At 53.9% G+C, this 17,314-nt stretch overlaps 7 protein-coding genes across 7 annotated transcripts; 2 read left to right on the plus strand and 5 right to left on the minus strand.

Annotated features, from left to right (window-relative positions):
* Positions 1–202: 202 nt before the first annotated feature.
* Positions 203–2,604, plus strand: CONPUDRAFT_99571 (cytochrome P450). The gene is made up of 12 exons (XM_007767596.1): positions 203–473; positions 535–664; positions 723–911; positions 971–1,122; positions 1,172–1,281; positions 1,331–1,448; positions 1,505–1,518; positions 1,581–1,770; positions 1,835–1,891; positions 1,950–1,974; positions 2,026–2,292; positions 2,353–2,604. The coding sequence occupies exons 1-12, from the start codon at positions 260–262 to the stop codon at positions 2,441–2,443; spliced, it is 1,557 nt and encodes a 518-aa protein (XP_007765786.1). The 5' UTR covers positions 203–259; the 3' UTR covers positions 2,444–2,604.
* A 22-nt stretch (positions 2,605–2,626) lies between these two features.
* On the minus strand, positions 2,627–3,982 carry CONPUDRAFT_80431 (glutathione peroxidase). The gene is made up of 4 exons (XM_007767286.1): positions 3,561–3,982; positions 3,476–3,498; positions 3,127–3,368; positions 2,627–2,985 (listed from the first exon to the last, which is right to left on the minus strand). The coding sequence occupies exons 1-4, from the start codon at positions 3,674–3,676 to the stop codon at positions 2,872–2,874; spliced, it is 495 nt and encodes a 164-aa protein (XP_007765476.1). The 5' UTR covers positions 3,677–3,982; the 3' UTR covers positions 2,627–2,871.
* A 350-nt stretch (positions 3,983–4,332) lies between these two features.
* On the minus strand, positions 4,333–6,026 carry CONPUDRAFT_163195 (uncharacterized protein). The gene is made up of 3 exons (XM_007767597.1): positions 5,195–6,026; positions 4,716–5,119; positions 4,333–4,651 (listed from the first exon to the last, which is right to left on the minus strand). Exons 1-3 carry the CDS (start codon positions 5,979–5,981, stop codon positions 4,607–4,609), a joined length of 1,236 nt encoding a protein of 411 aa, XP_007765787.1. The 5' UTR covers positions 5,982–6,026; the 3' UTR covers positions 4,333–4,606.
* Positions 6,027–6,227: 201 nt separating this feature from the next.
* CONPUDRAFT_80433 (Metallo-dependent phosphatase) lies at positions 6,228–8,708 on the minus strand. Its single transcript, XM_007767287.1, has 5 exons — positions 7,575–8,708; positions 7,381–7,496; positions 7,300–7,309; positions 6,659–7,245; positions 6,228–6,488 (listed from the first exon to the last, which is right to left on the minus strand). Exons 1-5 carry the CDS (start codon positions 8,138–8,140, stop codon positions 6,313–6,315), a joined length of 1,455 nt encoding a protein of 484 aa, XP_007765477.1. The 5' UTR covers positions 8,141–8,708; the 3' UTR covers positions 6,228–6,312.
* Positions 8,709–9,016: 308 nt separating this feature from the next.
* Positions 9,017–12,403, plus strand: CONPUDRAFT_80435 (uncharacterized protein). The gene is made up of 5 exons (XM_007767288.1): positions 9,017–10,150; positions 10,276–10,820; positions 10,921–11,131; positions 11,185–12,156; positions 12,215–12,403. Exons 1-5 carry the CDS (start codon positions 9,902–9,904, stop codon positions 12,275–12,277), a joined length of 2,040 nt encoding a protein of 679 aa, XP_007765478.1. The 5' UTR covers positions 9,017–9,901; the 3' UTR covers positions 12,278–12,403.
* A 1,118-nt stretch (positions 12,404–13,521) lies between these two features.
* Positions 13,522–13,724, minus strand: CONPUDRAFT_25668 (uncharacterized protein; the record flags this gene model as incomplete). Its single annotated transcript, XM_007767030.1, has 2 exons — positions 13,522–13,619; positions 13,670–13,724. Coding segments are annotated over 2 exons (153 nt in total), but the record flags the coding sequence as incomplete, so codon positions are not given.
* Positions 13,725–15,782: 2,058 nt separating this feature from the next.
* CONPUDRAFT_51134 (uncharacterized protein) lies at positions 15,783–16,175 on the minus strand (the record flags this gene model as incomplete). Its single annotated transcript, XM_007767151.1, has 2 exons — positions 15,783–15,976; positions 16,016–16,175. Coding segments are annotated over 2 exons (354 nt in total), but the record flags the coding sequence as incomplete, so codon positions are not given.
* Positions 16,176–17,314: the final 1,139 nt, after the last annotated feature.

Below are 17,314 nucleotides of genomic sequence, written 5' to 3' on the forward strand. Positions count from 1 at the left end.
ACCAGTTGGCTGCCTCAAAGCTGGCTGCCTTGTGCCCAGCTTGTGCCCGCTACACGGACATTGACAAATGGAATCCCAAATCTGCCTCCGGGCCGCTGCCGAGCTACACGGATTCGCAAAACAAGTATAAAAACATCTTCCTTCTTTGAGCCCGAAACACAGCGGACTCTTGCCTTTTGTTCTCTTTCCTTTCCTGACCCATCGTCGCCTTGATCGTCGCTCTTTATCTTCTCCACAGCACTCATTCATTATCGCGACCATGGCGCTGCGGGACACCAACACCGGGATCGCTCTCGCCGTGGTGGCTGGTACACTCGCTCTGGAAGCACTGCGCAGATACCTCAGCAAACCGCAAAAGGACTCTGAGTTGGCACATCCACCCGGACCGCCGCCCCTGCCGCTTGTGGGCAACACGTTCGGCATCAGCCTGAAGGAGCCCTGGGTCACGTATGAGGAGTGGTCCAAGCAGTATGGTTTGTGTTTGACTTCGTCCGTATAATGCTGGGTCTGACTATCATGGTAAACAATATTCAGGCGACATTGTATACACGAAGATCCTGGGACAGGACGTCGTGGTCATCAACTCTCTAGAGGTTGCAAAGGACATGATAGACCGGCGCTCGAACATCTATTCTGACCGGGCGCAGTATCAGAGCTATAGCGCGTGAGTTCTCCGCTTATCTTCAACCTGCCGCAACATATAACAAGCGCCGTTGCTGTAGATATGGACTGCTGTTCGACACGCTTTTCTTACCGTACGGAGACGAGTGGAGGTTCCACCGCAGAATCTTGCACCAAGTCTTCCGCCCGGACGCGATCTTTGCATTTGAGGACATCCAGAAACGCAAGGCTATGCAGCTCGTCCAGCACCTCTTGTCAGCACCTCGCGAATTCATCCGTCATTTGCACACGTACGCAAGAGCTACTGTCATAGATGCCGTAAATCTCATCCTGTTTATTATTTGCTCAGATTCTCGGCTGGTGTCGTTCTAGATGCTGTCTACAGCTACGACGTCAAGAACTTGGAGGATCCTTTCGTGAAGCATATCAAGGAAGCAGGCGACCGTGTAACCCTCGTGTGTTCACCCCAAACTTCACTTCTCCTTGGGTTATTTCCCTTTGGTTTGTGCTTGTATGTTGAAACTCTGAATGTGACTAACGTACCATGCAGTCAAATACATTCCAACGTGGCTGCCAGGTGGATCTCTGAATGTCAAGGACTTTCACAAGTGCATCAAGCGCGCCCAGGATGCACCGTTTGTGAATTTGCAGAGAAAATTGGCACGGAAACTTCGCTTGATGATGGCACCGTGGGCTCATTTAGAAACAGGATGCAGGCGAGACTCCGACATGCATGGCGACCATGCCAATTCCGTCGACAACCACCTACGGAGACAACGAAAAGACTGCAGAGATCTTTAGAGGAGTCTGTGCTACCGCATTCTTTGGTGAGTGTTTCTAGAAGTTATATGGATATTGTTGCCTGACTGAAGCTGAACTGCAGGAGGCACGGATACCGTATGTCACATTGCTGCCCATTCGTGGACACTCATGCATGATGTGTTAACATGCTGTTCCAGACTGCTATGACGCTGACGAATCTCACACTCGCACTCGTCTTAAACCCGCAAGTCCAGGAGCGCGTTATGCGCGACATCGAGGCTGTTGTAGGCAGCGACCGACTCCCCGATCTTAGTGACCGGTCTGCACTCCCTTATATAGACGCCATTGTTCGCGAAGTACACAGGTGGCGACCTCTTGTTCCGTTGGGTATGTCCCCTGCACCTTCCCCCGGCTAATTGAGGTATTGCTAACAAGAACTTGGGGCGTGCAGGTTTCCCTCATTACACTTCTAGCGATGATGTGTACAATGGGTACTTCATTCCGAAGGGTCAGCCTAGTCGATTTTAACACGAAAGCCATAAAACTGATTCCATGCTTTCACCTAGGAACGACGATCCTCGCTAATTCATGGTATGTTCTTTCAACCCTCCCGCTAGATATCCGCTGACATGACACCCACAGGGCAATGTCCCGCAACCCCTCTCGCTACCCCAACCCCTCGGTCTTTGACCCATCGCGGCACCTCGCCGCTGACGGCTCGCTCCTCCCGGACGAAACAAACTTCCTGTTCGGCTTTGGGCGGCGCATCTGCCCCGGGCGGCACTTTGTCAACGCGACGCTCTGGATCGCCGTGGCGACCATGCTCGCTGTGTTGCGCTTTGGACCGCCCTGCGACGAGCACGGAAACGAGAAACCGGTCGAGCAGGGGAATACGTTCGGCGTTGCTTCGTGAGTCGTCTGCTTCTTGCTATGTCATTGAGAAATAGGTCTGATTGGCGTGCTTTTCAGGCAAGCGAAGCCGTTTGAGTGTACCATTCAGCTTAGAGGGGGTGTTGACAAGAAAGTGATTGAGTTGCTCCGGGCAGAGCAAAACTCATGAGCAGCGAGGCCGGAGCTTATTCATTCCGAGCGACGGACTGAGTGTTTTCCTTTTTTTCTCCTCCCCTACGATAATTACATTTCTTATCTTGCCAGCCTTCTTACAGTAAATAATAGACGTTAATCATCCTGGTCACAACGTATATACCCTAGTGGAGCCGCTTCAATGGATTCTTGTTTGTTAATCGTGTTGAATTGCCAGCACTTGGTTCTAGGATAAGAGGGCATCATTACATGAATAAGCACTTCATCGCGAACTGTACGAGCCCGGAGCATCCACGTATCCGATTAGCGTCGCATATACCAGCTCAATCAGTGTCTGGGGACGTTTACTGGAACTCCGTATTGGCCAGATTAGAGGGGAGCAAATGTCTGCATGTATGAGACTGTACAAATAATGACATGACCGTCTATCAATTTCCACTACAGCTAAGCAGCGAGTGCCTGCTGGATGGTGGGCTCCAAACCCTGGGGTGTCGTTGTCGACGCCCAGCGTTGAATGACCTCGCCGTTCTTGCCCACTAAGAATTTCTCGAAGTTCCACTGCAAGGTATCGTCTTGTTAGTTACATTATTTCTAACATACAAAAGAAGGAGAAAATGAAGACAGGCGGAGAGAGCGTCGACGAGAACCAAAGCAAAGAGAGGGTGCAGCTTGCATTGAATAACCCGCGCAATAACGCACCTTGATCCGCTGGATGCCCATGATGCCCGCCTTCTCGTTCTTGAGCCACTTGAACACCTCGTTGGTGCCGTCCCCGTTCACGTCGCTCTTCTTCATGAGCGGGAAGCTGACGCCGTGGTTGAGCGTGCAGAACTCGGCGATCTTGTCGTCCGCGTGCGGCTCCTGCCCGCCGAACTGGTTGCACGGGAAGCCGAGCAGGACGAGGCCCTGGTCTTTGTATTTGTCGTGCAGCTCTTGGAGGCCTGTGTTTATTTTATTGTTAGTTTGGTTTGGTTCGGTTTAGTGTGGGGTGGAGGTAGATGGTGGTGCTCGGCGACGGCGGAAAGGAGACTGTGTGGACGACTCGTACCTTTGTACTGCGGGGTGAAGCCACTGCATATACACGACGAGAATGAGCAACTGCAGAGCGTTATCGGCGAGAGATAGCCACGCACCACTGGCTGGCGGTGTTGACGACCAACACGACCTTGCCCTTGAGCTGCTCGAACTCGAACGTCTTGCCACCGGGCTGCTCAGCCTTGAGATCGTAGAAAGAGGTCTTGTCGGACATGCTCGAATTATCGGGTACGGAGGAGGAAGAGGAAAAAGATGCGCGTTGCCCAGAGAGTCGCAGCTGCCGAGTATAAGAAAGAACACGAGAGCCCGTCGAGCGTGAGCTTAAATTACGATGATCTGGTGGCGACCAGTGTGACCGCGCTGGCGATGCCGATGCTTGTTGGGGTGGTACGATCGCGACACTCAGCCTCAACTGGCTATTACGGCTATGGCACGCTCGCGTTCCCGGTCCCAGGAGCACTGTTAGAGCACCCGTCGTCCGACGGAAGCCTCTTGAGCATGTGGATCTGGTCGAGAACACACTCATCGCCGTAGATCGTAATATCACGTGGAACTTGGAACACTGGCGTCCGTCGGCGCGGGGACGAGCGGCGACTTGAAACTCCGCTTGGTACCAGCTATCCAGCTTTTCGCATCGTCCACTGTCGTCGTTGATGTTGTTGATCGATGTGTCCTCGTGCACACCTCTGATAGTTCGTAAAGGTGAGCAACGCGTTCTTGGCTTTTCGCTCTTTTCTCCTACGATGATATGTAAATCACCAAATCCGCTAGCCCTCTGGGCGATGGTGAAAACCTTTACACAAATACTAAGAACAGCCATCTGATATTTTCCTCGCTTCGCGTCTGATCCAATATTCGGTGAATCCCATTGCTAACTGAACCCCAATTACAGGCATAATAATGACATGTACTCGACAGAAGAAACCCCAGAATGAATGCATCGAGAGAAAACGGTAGCGGCCAGATAAATGGGAAGGAGGAACACAAGGTAGGAAAGGAGGTATTGAATTATGTCAAGTACATTAGTAGCCAACGAAAACAAAGATGCAACAAAGCTATGAAACATCGTTCTCTTCCAGTAAAACCTTTGAAGTGTGTGATATGATGAAAACATAAAGAAAGATAAGTTCATAAACATGGCTAGCTATTTCTTGCCTTTGAGCTCGATCATCCGAGCTTGCCTCTCGCGCTAGAACAAGAAGCGTCAGTGAGCATGCAGCAAACCAAGGACAAGGAAGAAGAGAAAAGCGCACCTCATCGGTCCCCTTGATAATCCTCAACCTCTCAACCTCCCGTGCGCACTCCGCCAACCTGTCCTCCATCTCTCGCATAGTCTCCATCTCCGCCTGCGCACGCTCCTCTTGCGCCTGCACCTGCGCCAGGCGTCCCTCCCACCGCGCCCTCTCCTCAGCGACGCGCGCGTCTGCACGGGCCTTGATGTCCGCCTGGCGCGCGCGCTCCTCGTGGTACTTGCTCTCCGCAGCCTGAGAGACCGCGAGCGCTTTAGCGTAGTCAGCCGAGGCCTTGGATTCGCGCTTCTGCGCGGCCTTGTGCAGCGCTTGGAGGGAGGCGAGGGTTGAAAGCGCGGTGGCGAGCGCGGCTTTTTCGGACGTCGACTCTTTGGCGAGAAGCTTGGAGAAGCGTTTTGCTTCTTTGCCTGATCGCGTAGGCCGTGTCAGCCATACCGCGTCGATAACTGTGAAATTGAAGCGAGGGAAAAGGGAGAACTCACGCTCGTCCTTGCTAATCTTCCGCTTCACCTTCTGACTGAGCGACCGCTCCGCGTTCGCCCCCCTGAAGCGCACATCCTCGTCAATGTCCGGCTCCGCGTTCGGCCCGCTGAGCGCCGCGCCGTTGCTGAACGCGGCGGTCGCGACACTGCCCGTCGTGCCCGTCGAGCGCATGCTGCGACGGCTGCGCACGGACCCGCGCTTGCTGAGCTTGCTCGTGTGCCCACCCGTGCCGTTGTTCGCGCGCGGGTTCCCGAACCCGAAGCCAGAGGGCGCGGTGCCGCCGCTCCCAAGCGCGGTGTTGCCCGCGTTGTCGTCTTCGGCGGGGAGCGAGCGCAGAGAGGGCGCGCGTGCGAGGTCGTGGTCGGTGCCGTTCGGCTGGGGTTTGGGGGACGAGGGTGGGGATGCGGTCCCGTTGGTCTTTGTGGCGTTTGATTCGCGCTGGGAGGCGGCGTAGGAGCGCGAGAGGCGAGAACCGCGTTTGCCGGTAGAAGTCGTAGGGCTGACCGCGCTGCCGCCTTCGGCGCTGCCAACGTCCGAGGCAGGCCGCATATGAACGGGGTCGTCGTGGAGCTGGACGCCTACAGGGCGGGGCGACTCCAACTGCGGGGACATGGGAGGGGTAGTACCATTGGCGCCATTTACAGTGGGGAGCCCGTCGATAGGATGTTGTGTGTGGTCGTTGTTGCCATCAGGCTGAGTGGAAGGGGCGACAGGCGTGTCTTCGTTGTCATCTTTGTCATCTTTGTCTGACTTGGAGGACTTGGAGGACTTGGAGAAGAAGTGCATGATGGGGGCGTCGAAGTACTGGCTCTTGTCGCTGGACGCGGTGGGTGGACTGCGATACTCCATCAACTAATTTACCTTGGGGTTTTTGATCTGCGGGTCAACCGAGCAAGGACGCCTATGTCATAAATACCCGTGAAGAAACACGAGGCATACGTCATAGCACATTTCTCCCGCGGACTCTGCCGCCGATCGAGCCTCGACTGCAAATCCTCCATTTCTCGCGAGACATAACCTTAAAATCAATAACAATAATGCCCGCCAGTGTCATGCAGGGCTCCTAAGCCTACGACCTATCAATCCCTAATGACGAAACACTGTCTCGAGCTCAAGTTTACCAGAAATCGTCACCATCGACGTCGCGCGAGGCCATGACGAGTACCTCCTCCTCCTTTTCAGCGTAGATCGCTTTGACGACCTCTTGTTCTTTCCATCCTCCTTTTTGCAACGGAACCAACTTGTACTCGACAGACAGCGCCGAGATGGCTCCGCCGTAGGCATGTGAGATACCTGTTACAAACAAAATGGTTAGCGTCCGAAACCCCTTTGATAAGCCCACCACAAGACAATCTCCTAGTTTTTCACGCACGTCGCGTGGAGCAACCCGCAGTCCGCGTCGGGCACAACGAGAGCGAAGGCCCAAGTCCACGCATCCACGACAAGAGAAACGCACAACTCACCAGTATCAATAATAATAATCTTCCCATCGCACCGCGACCGGATCCCCTCAAAATTAGGCGTATGCCCCATCACCATCCTCCGCGTCCCCGTCTTCTCCAGCACACCGTCCACCTGCTTACACACCACCGCGTCCGGCAGCTCCGCCCACCCGCGGTACCACAACGGACCGTCCCCGCCATACAGCCGCGCCTCCTCGGGTGTCGTGCCCGCCGGCAAGCCCGGATAGCCGTACGGCGGGTGCGGGCGCGGCAGCGGCCGGCGGAACCGCAGCTTGCGAAGGAGCGATGCGCCGAGCTCGTTTATCGCGGACGGGAAGGGTGCGAGCGCGGGGTACTGCGGTGCGAGGCCGCCGTGTACGAAGCTGAAGGCGGCGTGTGAGAGCGGTCCGGCGTTGTTTGCGTGTGCGTGGGGCGAGGCGGGCGGGGCGGGGTAGTCCGTGTTGGGCGGGCCAAGGGAGGGGTGTAGTGGGATGCGGGACGTGACAGTGTAGTTTGCCGCCCAGGCTTCGCCGAGCCAGCCGGTGGTGAGCGCTTCGAAGCGCTTTTGGACGGTCTCGAAGGTCTGGATTTCGGTCGGGAGGACGTATCTGTAGATGCGTGTGTGAGTGTGATGAGTGCAGGGCCGTTAGGAAGGTGCTCACCGCCAGTCGCCTGCATAGAGTAGAGTTTGCGTTATAATTAGCAAAGGTCGACGGGGTGAAAAGTCTGAGTAGAAACCGCACCGATAACATTCATCCACTCGTGGTTGCCCATGTGCGAGATCACCCTGCCCCCTACAGCCTCGGCCTCTACGCGCAGGTCCTCGAACCACTTGAACAGAATGATCGTGTCGTCGCCCCTTCATACGTGCATGCCCAGACCCAGCCAGCCTAGTCGTAAGCAAACCTTGAACAGAGTTTAGCCAGACGAAACGCACCGGTCAATGATATCGCCCGTCTGCACAAACATGTCCACCTCGCCCGTCCAGTTCCCCTCCTCGTTAACGACGCCCGCTGTCTGCAGGATCTTGTACGCGTTCAGCACGTCCCCATGGATGTCGCCCACCGCGACAATGCGCCGGCGGAACTCCTCCCGGTTCGGGTCGACCTCGAGCGGCTCGAAGGGTCCGAGTGTGAGCGCTGGCAGGCCGCTGCTCGTCGTTGGCTTCTGCTGTATGACAACGCTGGAACCGAGTCCGAGGTCGGGTATCCACTGTTGTACGACGGCAGGCCACTGTATCTTCGGCACGGGCACGTTTACGAGGTAGTGGTGGGCGTTGTTGTAAATAACATCAGGATGTACGGCTGCCAGCGTTGCCGCCGAGCGCACGCGGGCCGCCGCCGCCTGCGCGAGGGACGCGAGCCCGGAAAGTGTCAGCGGCACGCCGAGGGACACGCCGAGATGCGGGGCGGGGCCGAGTGGGGAGTTGTGGGATTGGACATAGTAGGCGAGGGAGAGGGCGAGGAGCGGGAGGAGGAGGAAGGCGAGGGTCGAGGAGCGCATCGTGTCGGCGCTGGATTTGAGTTGTGGCTCTGGTGCGCTCTACTTAGCTTGGCGGAGTTGGGAGACTGCGACTGTGCTAGCGTACAGAGAATGGAGCTTGTAATTGCGAATTGTCGTATGCTTCGTGAATTCGAGAGGATTGTGCTATAGGGCGTGCTCCGGCGAGTGAAAGAGTATCACTGTGCGAGGGCGATCGAGATGCCGGCGGTGTTCGTGAAGGGATCGTAATGTGCAGATGGGAGCGGTTGTCTGGCTTGCGGGCCGGAGAGCCAGGAAGGATCTCAGAGCGAGGACAACCCAGGGGCTCTAGTAGAAGGCGTGCAAGCGGTGGCAGTAGTACACCGAGTCCAGTGTTCGTTCAATATCACAGTACTTGAGTTGACGTTGAGCAACGTTTGCGGTAGCGCTGGCAATAATGAGAAACGCGCCTGATTGGCTGCTGGATCGTCGTTCCGACTCCGAGGACTAACCGAGGACTCCTTTCCGATATCTCTGCAAGTTACCTCAGCCCCGAGTGCTCGCGCGTCTGCTTATTTCAATGTTAGCGAACAGTCCTGGGAGACAGCTGCTAACCGCTGAGGATGGGGAGGGGAGATGGGAGAAAGACCAGATGGCAAACGAAGACGCGAGGCTGCCTGCTCTCTATTATGCGCTATTATGTGTTCATGTTAGAAGCAGAGCCACCGCGTCATGACCGGCCCACTTGACTTCATACCGCCACCTAGCCTGAGCGTGGCCCATAAGCTAGTGGTCGCGGATATGAAAGGAAGTGGAGGCCATCAACCAGGCTAACGTCAAACCATGCTGCTCCGACACAGCTCAGGTACCAGTGGCCACCTCTTTTTTTTGAGTTAGGCTTTGACAAGATGCGTCCAGTCTCCACTACATCCAGCGTTCAACAGGGTTCTGACATCACTTTCAGCGAGGCTTGTAAACCTCCCTAACCTTAACCTTCTCAGCCGCCATGGGCAGTGTTACTGAGCGATTATCTAGCCGCCGCTCCTTGCAAGCAGCTGTTTCTTCCTCTCTAGGCACATCGAGTCTGGCCAGCCTCTTCTCTTGGAAACTCGTCTGCCGCGGATATCTCCCTGATCGTTTCATATCTGCAGGGCCATTACCTCAGATCCCATGCACGCTCTCGCAACGTGTACGTGGTACACCAAGGCTGTTTCGCGTAGCACCACAGCCGCTGCGTTTGGGCATACTCGTGCACATGCATATCCTTTCCGTTCTTTTTAATATGTCCTATATATCGCTCTCCACGCGACACTCCGTCCCGCTAAACCCTCGCAGCTATGTTTGACTTGCCCGCACCCGCAGATGGTTGCACTGCTTTGTGCTGGTGTTTCCGTGGTGGCGTAGCGTGGCGGAGGCGATGATACAATCTCATTCTCATCTTTACCACCATGGTGACAATGTCCGGATGAGCTGGGCCGGAGACGAGCCACGGACCAAGGCTAATCCAATCTCATTCATCCATCAGAAGCAGGCAGGTCCTCTGGAAAAACCGAGCATCAAGGCAAGGAAAGCTGTACTTCTTCCCTCGCGAAGGGCCATCGTACCTCCCCCCGACTGAATACATAACGGCAACCCCCTCCATGTACGGCCGAATGTTCTCTCAGAGTTTCTCGTCCCATCCCATTTCATCATCCCCTTAGTTGGCCTGGCCGATAAGGTCCTTCCATCCGCTTTCTCTTGCAGGGAAGGTCCGCGATTCTTTAAAAGGACCTCTGATCCCCGCTCCCCCCTCCTTCTGCTCGGATGTTGTTCTCCCTCCCCAGAATGCTGCATGTGAGCACCAGTGCGCTCGCCGCCGGCCTTAGATCCATCCCCCGCCCCCGCTCGGTGCGCCGCGGCTCTATGTCGACGGGCCCGAGCAGAAAACTGTCCACTGTGGTCTCGGTATACGCCGAGTACACGCCCTCCTGCGATGTGCAGCACTTCCCCGTCGAGGTGCTGCACAAGATCTTCGATTTCCTCGACGAGAGGGAGATCCTCAGATGTGCAGCGGTAAGCTCGTCCTCGTGCGATCGCCGTTTTCATTCATGCATCTGATTGATTCGCCAACCGCCCCACCTCTTGCACTTCGTCACCCTGATGTTCCTCGTCACATTTCCGTTATCTTTTGGTGATAGACCTGCCGCAGGTTCAAGCACGCCGCCGACACCTCCCTCGCGGTGCAACACCGTCTCGAGCTCGCCCGCCTCGGGCTGCTCGACAACCCCACCTCCGCCTCCTCGATGCACGGCGCCCCGCTCGGGCTCCCAGAGCGCCTGCGCCTCCTGCGCGCGGACGCCGACGCGTGGGCGACACGCGACCTCGTCCGCCAGGCGCGCTTCGAGATGAGCGTCCCACGCGAGCTATACGCGTACGCCGCGGGCGTCCTCGTCGCGCTCGGCCGCGCCAAAACGACGCTCGAGCGGAGGAACACGGCGACTAGTTTTGTGGGGCCCACCAGCCCAAGCAGAACGACGTCGACGGCGGGGTTGGGCCAGAGCCAGAAGTCGGCTGGGGCTGTCGGCGCGTTCCGCCCGATGACGGTCGCGTGGCTTCCGTCGAGCACGAGCCCCGCGAGGTCGCTTGCGCTGCCCAGCGCGGGGATTACGTGCGTGGAGAATTTCGCGGTGGATCCGAGCCAGGATTTGCTTGCGCTGCTAAGGGTGTTTCAGAATCGCAAAGGGTGAGTATGTTTGTGAGGCTCGTCATCCCGGGACGAGTTTTTCCTTTTATAATCCTCGAGGCGTTTACTGACGGGCAATCCTCCGTTATTTTTTGTTCAGACAGTATGTCTTCCAGGTACATCTCCGCACACTTTCGGCAAACGCACCATATCCAACTGCCCACCGCGCGTACTTGGGCCCTGTGGAGTCGTGGGGGTCCCGTTCGCAGCTACAAATTGTGGACAACATTATTGCTCTTGTCGTGCACGAAAATTCGCGATCATACATCATTGAAGCCATATGGGACTGGAAGACTGGGAAGTCTGTCATCGTAAGCAAAGTCTCGCAATAAATTATAGAATACGATGACTGATATTACTCCAGGGCGGCCAGTCCATCCCGCTCCCACACAACACCCACGCCATCTCATTTATTTCTAATAACACCTATATCATCGTCTCGGGCGACCGCGGCGGCGCCCTTGATATCTTCACCTTCAACAACAACAACAACATCGAGGATGCCGTCACCGGCCCTGGCCCCGCCTCCACCTCCCTGCCTCTGCATGTCGCCTCGCTCACCCTCCCGGCATTGCAACACAAAGTCTCGATCGGGAGCGCCGAGATCCTCGCAGGTGCACCGCTGCCCCGCACGCCGCCGCACAAGCCGTTCACAGCCGCGCCCGGCGCGCGCGTGCACACGCTCGTGTTCAATCTCGTCCGCACGGGCGCCAACTGCGCTCTCTCGTTCGCGTACTTCCACCTCTTCCTGCACGAGCGCAGCATCGCATCGCGCGTCGCCGAGTACCTGCACCGCGCGCGCGAGGCGTCGTCGTTCGAGGCCGCAACGGCCGCGACGACGGTCGTGCCCTGGGAGGGCTGGGGCCCGCGCGAGGCGCGCTACCTCGACAGCTACGTGCCGTGGGCGGACTCGTCTGCGGCCGTGCACGGGCAGCGCGTGGTGCTCCGCGCGATCAGCGCCGGGTGCGAGGATGTAAGGATATTGGACTTTAATGTGTCGGCGCCGCCGAGCTTTCCGCCGCTCCCGCCGCCGTCGTCTGTCTCCGCGGACCATCATGTGCATTATCCTGCCGGGAACGGGCAGAAGCACGGACAAATCCAGGGCCAGGGCCAGGGCCAGAGTCAAGGGGGCCTGCAGCGGCGCGCGAGCGTGCACACGAGCAGCCTCACGCCGAAAGATAAGTGGAAGATGCACACGAAGCCGACAAGGGTCCCCGCCGGCGAGCACTTCAAGAAAGACGTCGTCACTACTTTGCCGTTCAAGAGCGTGTCGAGGCCCGAGCTGTTCTCTTACAAGGCGGTCATGCTCGACGATGACAAGCTCATTGGGCTGCGGGTGAGTACCACGTTTGTGCGCATGCTGGATGAGAATTGCGTGCTGATACCTGCTGTAGTACAACGAAGACGACGACGACGCGGACCCCGACTCTATGAACCTCGATCTTTATGCGTTTTAAGCCACCTTTATGCAAACATCTCAAGCAAAATCCTTTACTATGCGATGTCCCGTCTTCTTCTTCAATTGTAGACTTTTCGCGATTGTACAAAATACGCTCTATGCTGGCAACACACTCACGCCCAACGATACCACGATACCAACGATTCCGCCGGCGCTCTTCTCTTCTTCTCTTCTTCGCTTTCCCCTTTCTTCTTCTTCTTTCCAGCGTAGATACTTCTCGCCTGGTTGTCGTTCTGATCAATAGTAGATAGAATTCTGTAGCGTAGCTTATACCCCGACTAATTCAAACGTGTATGAGTAGAGTAGATCGCAGAGTGTCAAATCAATGAAGCTTGTGTATCACAAGAACGACCGTCGTATTGAAAGAAAAAATCATGTTAGAAGATAATGTTGGCCAAGTCCGCCCGTCCGTCAACGACCACTTTAAGCATATCGCGCTTCATGCGCCGATGTCGAGGTAAGGACATGTCAAAGGCCAGCTTCTTCACCACCGTCTTCATGATGGGGCTGGGTTTCTTGGATAGAATGGTGTGGAACGCGTGTAAGCCGAGCCTGATATTGACATCAGTAATCCGTGCGCGAGCAAACGCGCAGCAAGAGAATTTACCAGGCGACGCTGTTCTTCTGAGTCTGCCGGTCTTTCTGCGTTCCCTCCGCAGTTTTCAGTCGCAGCGTCGCATATGTAAAGTTGATGATCTGCTGAATGGTTGCTGTAACATGACTCAGCAACTAGACGATATTGCAAAGAGGGCAGGAGCGGGCTGACAGTAGAGGAAGGACGCGTTCTTCGCGCGGCGGATGCCCCAGCACGAGATGTAATGGTACATTTTCATCGCGACCATGAGGAAGTTCTGGTATATGTTGAGGTAGACGGCGTGCGCGCTGTTGAGCGTGGCATCGGTGTATATGACATGGCTCCTTGCCCGTGCCACCCTGCAGTGAAGTTCATAGGATACCGTGAACACACGAGAAATTGAAACAACGAACCTAAGCATCTTGTGGACAAACGTGGTGCCCAGATGCCGACCTCTGTCGACTGTGAGTGTGTCTTGTATGCCTAGAGCAATAAATGAGCACCGAAAGACGAGGGATCATTGCAGTGGTAATCTTACGGTGTCCGTGATAACGAGAATAGTCCACGAGCACAGAAAGATCTTGCATATTGATCAAAAGGCCGCACCATGGGAACCCTATAGATATCGTCATGCAGGTGATGAGCATTGAAGAATCAGGCTACTTACATCTTCTTGCTGGATCCACGTAGTTGAGGATATCGGCACCATAGTCGAAATTAGTCATCGTCTTTTCTTGGGATATGATGCAGCCATATTCCGGATGCCCTGATGACGGTAAGACTAGTGTTACCGGCCGAAGGGACCATCATACGAACCTTCGTTCATCATATCCAGGAATCTCTTAGCTTTCTCCAAGCTCGTCGTAACGAGCACGTAGTCATCTATAAGTCGCAGTAACATCTATGGCAGATTAATAAGAGCATATGTCAAGGTCAGGGGAGGCTTACACTTTCAGGATCATCCTGGAAATTGAACTTCCGTCGCTCTAGGTCTCCGTAACAGAAAGAGCACAAAATAGAGGAGAGAACCGAGCCCTGAGGAATACCGACCATTTGGCGGTAGTACTTTTGACCGATCTGTGGAGGGCGTGAGTATGGAGGACGGATGTCAAGCACAATTCGCACCTTGACTATGTTATCCGTGATGTGCTCTTCCAGTAGACGTAAAGCAGCCGACTTAGATTCAAAGTTGTATTGAACCTGATCTACAAAGATGGTCTGGCGCAAAGCCGCGGCCAAGTGTTGTGCATACGACAGAAAATGGGGATGGTCATCTGCAAGCTCATGAGCCGAAAACACGAAGCCCATTGGACATATCGCAACGGACCTTCAGGCAAGGCGTTTTTAACGTACTCCCGAGATATACGTCCAGCCATCGGTCTGATCTTGCCGTATCTTTGGATAAGGTAATTATCCTGCTGGGTGTAAGGAGGTTGTTGCGTTATGTCGGTGCGAAACTTACCTCGGAAATTAGGTCCCGCAGGATTGAAATGAGCTTGGACTGATCGATAGTATCGAAGCATGCCTGGACATCAACCTTGACGAAATACAGCTTGGGCCTGAAAAGACGGATAAGTATTTTCCTACAGTTAGAGCGTGTAAGGTTTTACAGTATTTTGCTAGTATCTCCTTGAGTCAGGCGCAACTTGAATTCCTTGAGACTTCTATATATCTCATTTGGTCCAAAGACGGAAGCACCGAGGCGCTCGGGTTGGTTTTGCTGATATGCAGATCAGCAATAAGCCACTGGCAATTGAAATCTGGTTGTATATGTCACCTTTTCATACGTTAGTATTCGGAAAGTCGCTTGTAAAATTTGATTGATAGACAGATTATTTCCATATCCCTAAGGAAATCACATAGATCAGTTTTGGTTCCAACTGATATGTGGGGGACGAGCCTTTTCTCTTCGGCGACGCAGGTTGACAATAGGACGGACACCAGTGTCTTTGGGGAGAAGCCGTACAAAGGAAAAACCTAGCCGTCGTTGACGAAGGATCTCGTCTGCTTCACGCTTTTTGTACGTGTGTCAGCATATGTCCGGTCAAAGAATCAAAAATAAAGCCACGACCTGTTCAATTTCTTGAAACGTACTCTCGCTCAAGCGATCAATTAGCGGTGCACACAACGCTTCCCAATCATCATGACGGAAATAGAGAATTCTGTTTCGGAAAGCCGAAGATTCGGTGACGTAGAACGATGTCTAGCAGCTGTCAGTTAACTTTTAGGTCAAAGCTGGGATGAAACCTACTCTCAAAAGGGGGAGGAGGAACGAGTCAAAGTACCAAAATATGAATTCCTCAAGCAACTCTCGTCGCTTAAGGGCGTCGGTAACTGATACCCTGACCTGTTTATGCGATTTAGGACCGGGTGGCATAAGCCACTCGCATTCGGAGGTGCTGAATCCTTGGATTGCATGATGGAGGGTAAAGCTCTCAAAACGACGGCATGAGATATACTCTAGTATCACTGTGAAGGTAGGGTCAACCTCATGCAAATCTTGTGAATAACGGATGCTCACGTCTCTTGACAACTTTGAAATTTGCTTCACACCCCCAGAAAGCTTTGGGAACAACCTTCTTGGTGATGAGAACACCGTAGCGGAATACCTGCAGATCGACGAAAATTGAGCATAACGAATTTTCCCTTCAAGCAAGGTTCAGCACCTCGGCATGCGTACATTCAAAATCAGCAAAACGCGGTTTGTGTTCCGTCTTCTTTCTTGCCTGAGAAAGCCCCAACGGTGTGATCGGAAGTCCTACCGAACTAACTGAAATATCTCCACTTCGTTTTTGCTGTGTTCCAACTTGCATAGACGTTTCTGAGACCATTTCCTACTGATGGTTTAAGAACAATATACCAGAATAAGTGCGAAGAAACTTGCTAGAATGAAACTACTGTCCATGGTCTTCGTGCCCGTTGACTGGATCTACACGCTTATGTCAACACGAGCGTCCTGTCCAAAGTAAAGCAGTATGCACACCTTTGAGGGACACGTTTTATCTCGCAATGGCTTGTAGGCGCACTTGCCATGCCTCCATATCATCTTTTCCAGCAGAGGAAGAATTTCTCGCAAACGTCTGGGAGTTTTGCATTTCCCAAGTCGCTGTGAGCCCAAAGCACCTTGTTAGCACATTCCTCCGATATCATGTAAAAGTTTACGAGCCTTGATTTCTAGCTCGCGGTCGAAAAAGTTGTGCAAGTTGTGTACGTCCTTTGGATTGGGAACGTTGGTGAAAATGTTCTTCAGGTCGTACTGTAAAGGGAATATATACTTGGACAGGTGGCGGGCTTGTCGAGCTTGCTCTCGAGGGTCTGGATCCACGTAATTTTTGGGGTCTACGGCTGGCTTCCGAAAGTAAGAAGGGTGGAGACGGTTGAGCACGTCTACACATCGTAACGTTAGTGATCAGTTATTGTAAGATCTATTTATCTGAGTGAGATTCACGATTATGGGGAAAACCAACGATGATACGGCTTGAGTCGGGATCCTTGCAAGGACGAGCATAGAAGAGCCTTGCACGAACAAATGAGATGTCGGCTGCGGAGTTTCTATAAACTTCAATATGAGATTCTGTCCGACAGCACAGACACCAGTACCTTGAAGGAGGATTTGTCCCACCAGAATCCAAGCTGCTACTCGCTGTTCCTGCCACCGCCGATGGTCGAATGTTCAACCGCGCACGCTTTGCTGGGCGCTCGCTTTCACATTCCTCTGGAGATCTCCTCTTTCTTCCATAGCTCATCCCATCTTTATGCAGGAACCCACTTGTTCCAGTGAGTCGAATGTGGATAAGTGGTTCACCCGAAAGTTGACAGAGACAATCGTTGGGCAAAGATACGAATAGCGACGTCTTGGTCAGTAAGTGAAGCATAGCGTCCGTGCCTATTCTACGACGATTAGTACTTAGGTATTAGTTTACTTCGTGCAAGCTCTCACCTCTGAAGCAACAACTCCCATTCAGGCGATTGAAGAGCATACACGTTTGTATTCGCAAAGCGATTCTCGATTCTGAAGTTAGATACGTTTGTACCCGAGCCTCCAGCCTGAAGAAGGTTGCGGTATTAATGCCATATGGAGAGAAAGAAGAGTGATTTATGGCTTGCCCGTTGGTACCCTATGGTAAGGATGTTGTTTGGCTTAGATCCTTTCGCGGCTGAGAACAGCATCTTCTGTGCTGTTGACACAATCTAGTAGAACGTTAGAGACATACAATGATGCACGTCCGACATTACCTCCTTCATAGTCTCGAGTGGCTCAGCGCCAATAAGACGAGGTTGTGTGCCGGCCCGTAAACCAGACCCTACAATTGTCGAGTTCATGAAGTTGCGAAACACATCAGCATCCGAATCTTTCACAATGGCCTCTGTCTCAGTATCCAGAGTTTTCTCCAAGTATTCCAGGATGGGAGCTACCACCGGGAAGTAGACCTCTAGCATGTCAAGGCTAATGAGCCGGCG

Source organism: Coniophora puteana (genome assembly GCF_000271625.1).
Source record: "Coniophora puteana RWD-64-598 SS2 unplaced genomic scaffold CONPUscaffold_3, whole genome shotgun sequence".
NCBI classification, from domain to species: Eukaryota; Fungi; Basidiomycota; class Agaricomycetes; order Boletales; family Coniophoraceae; genus Coniophora; species Coniophora puteana.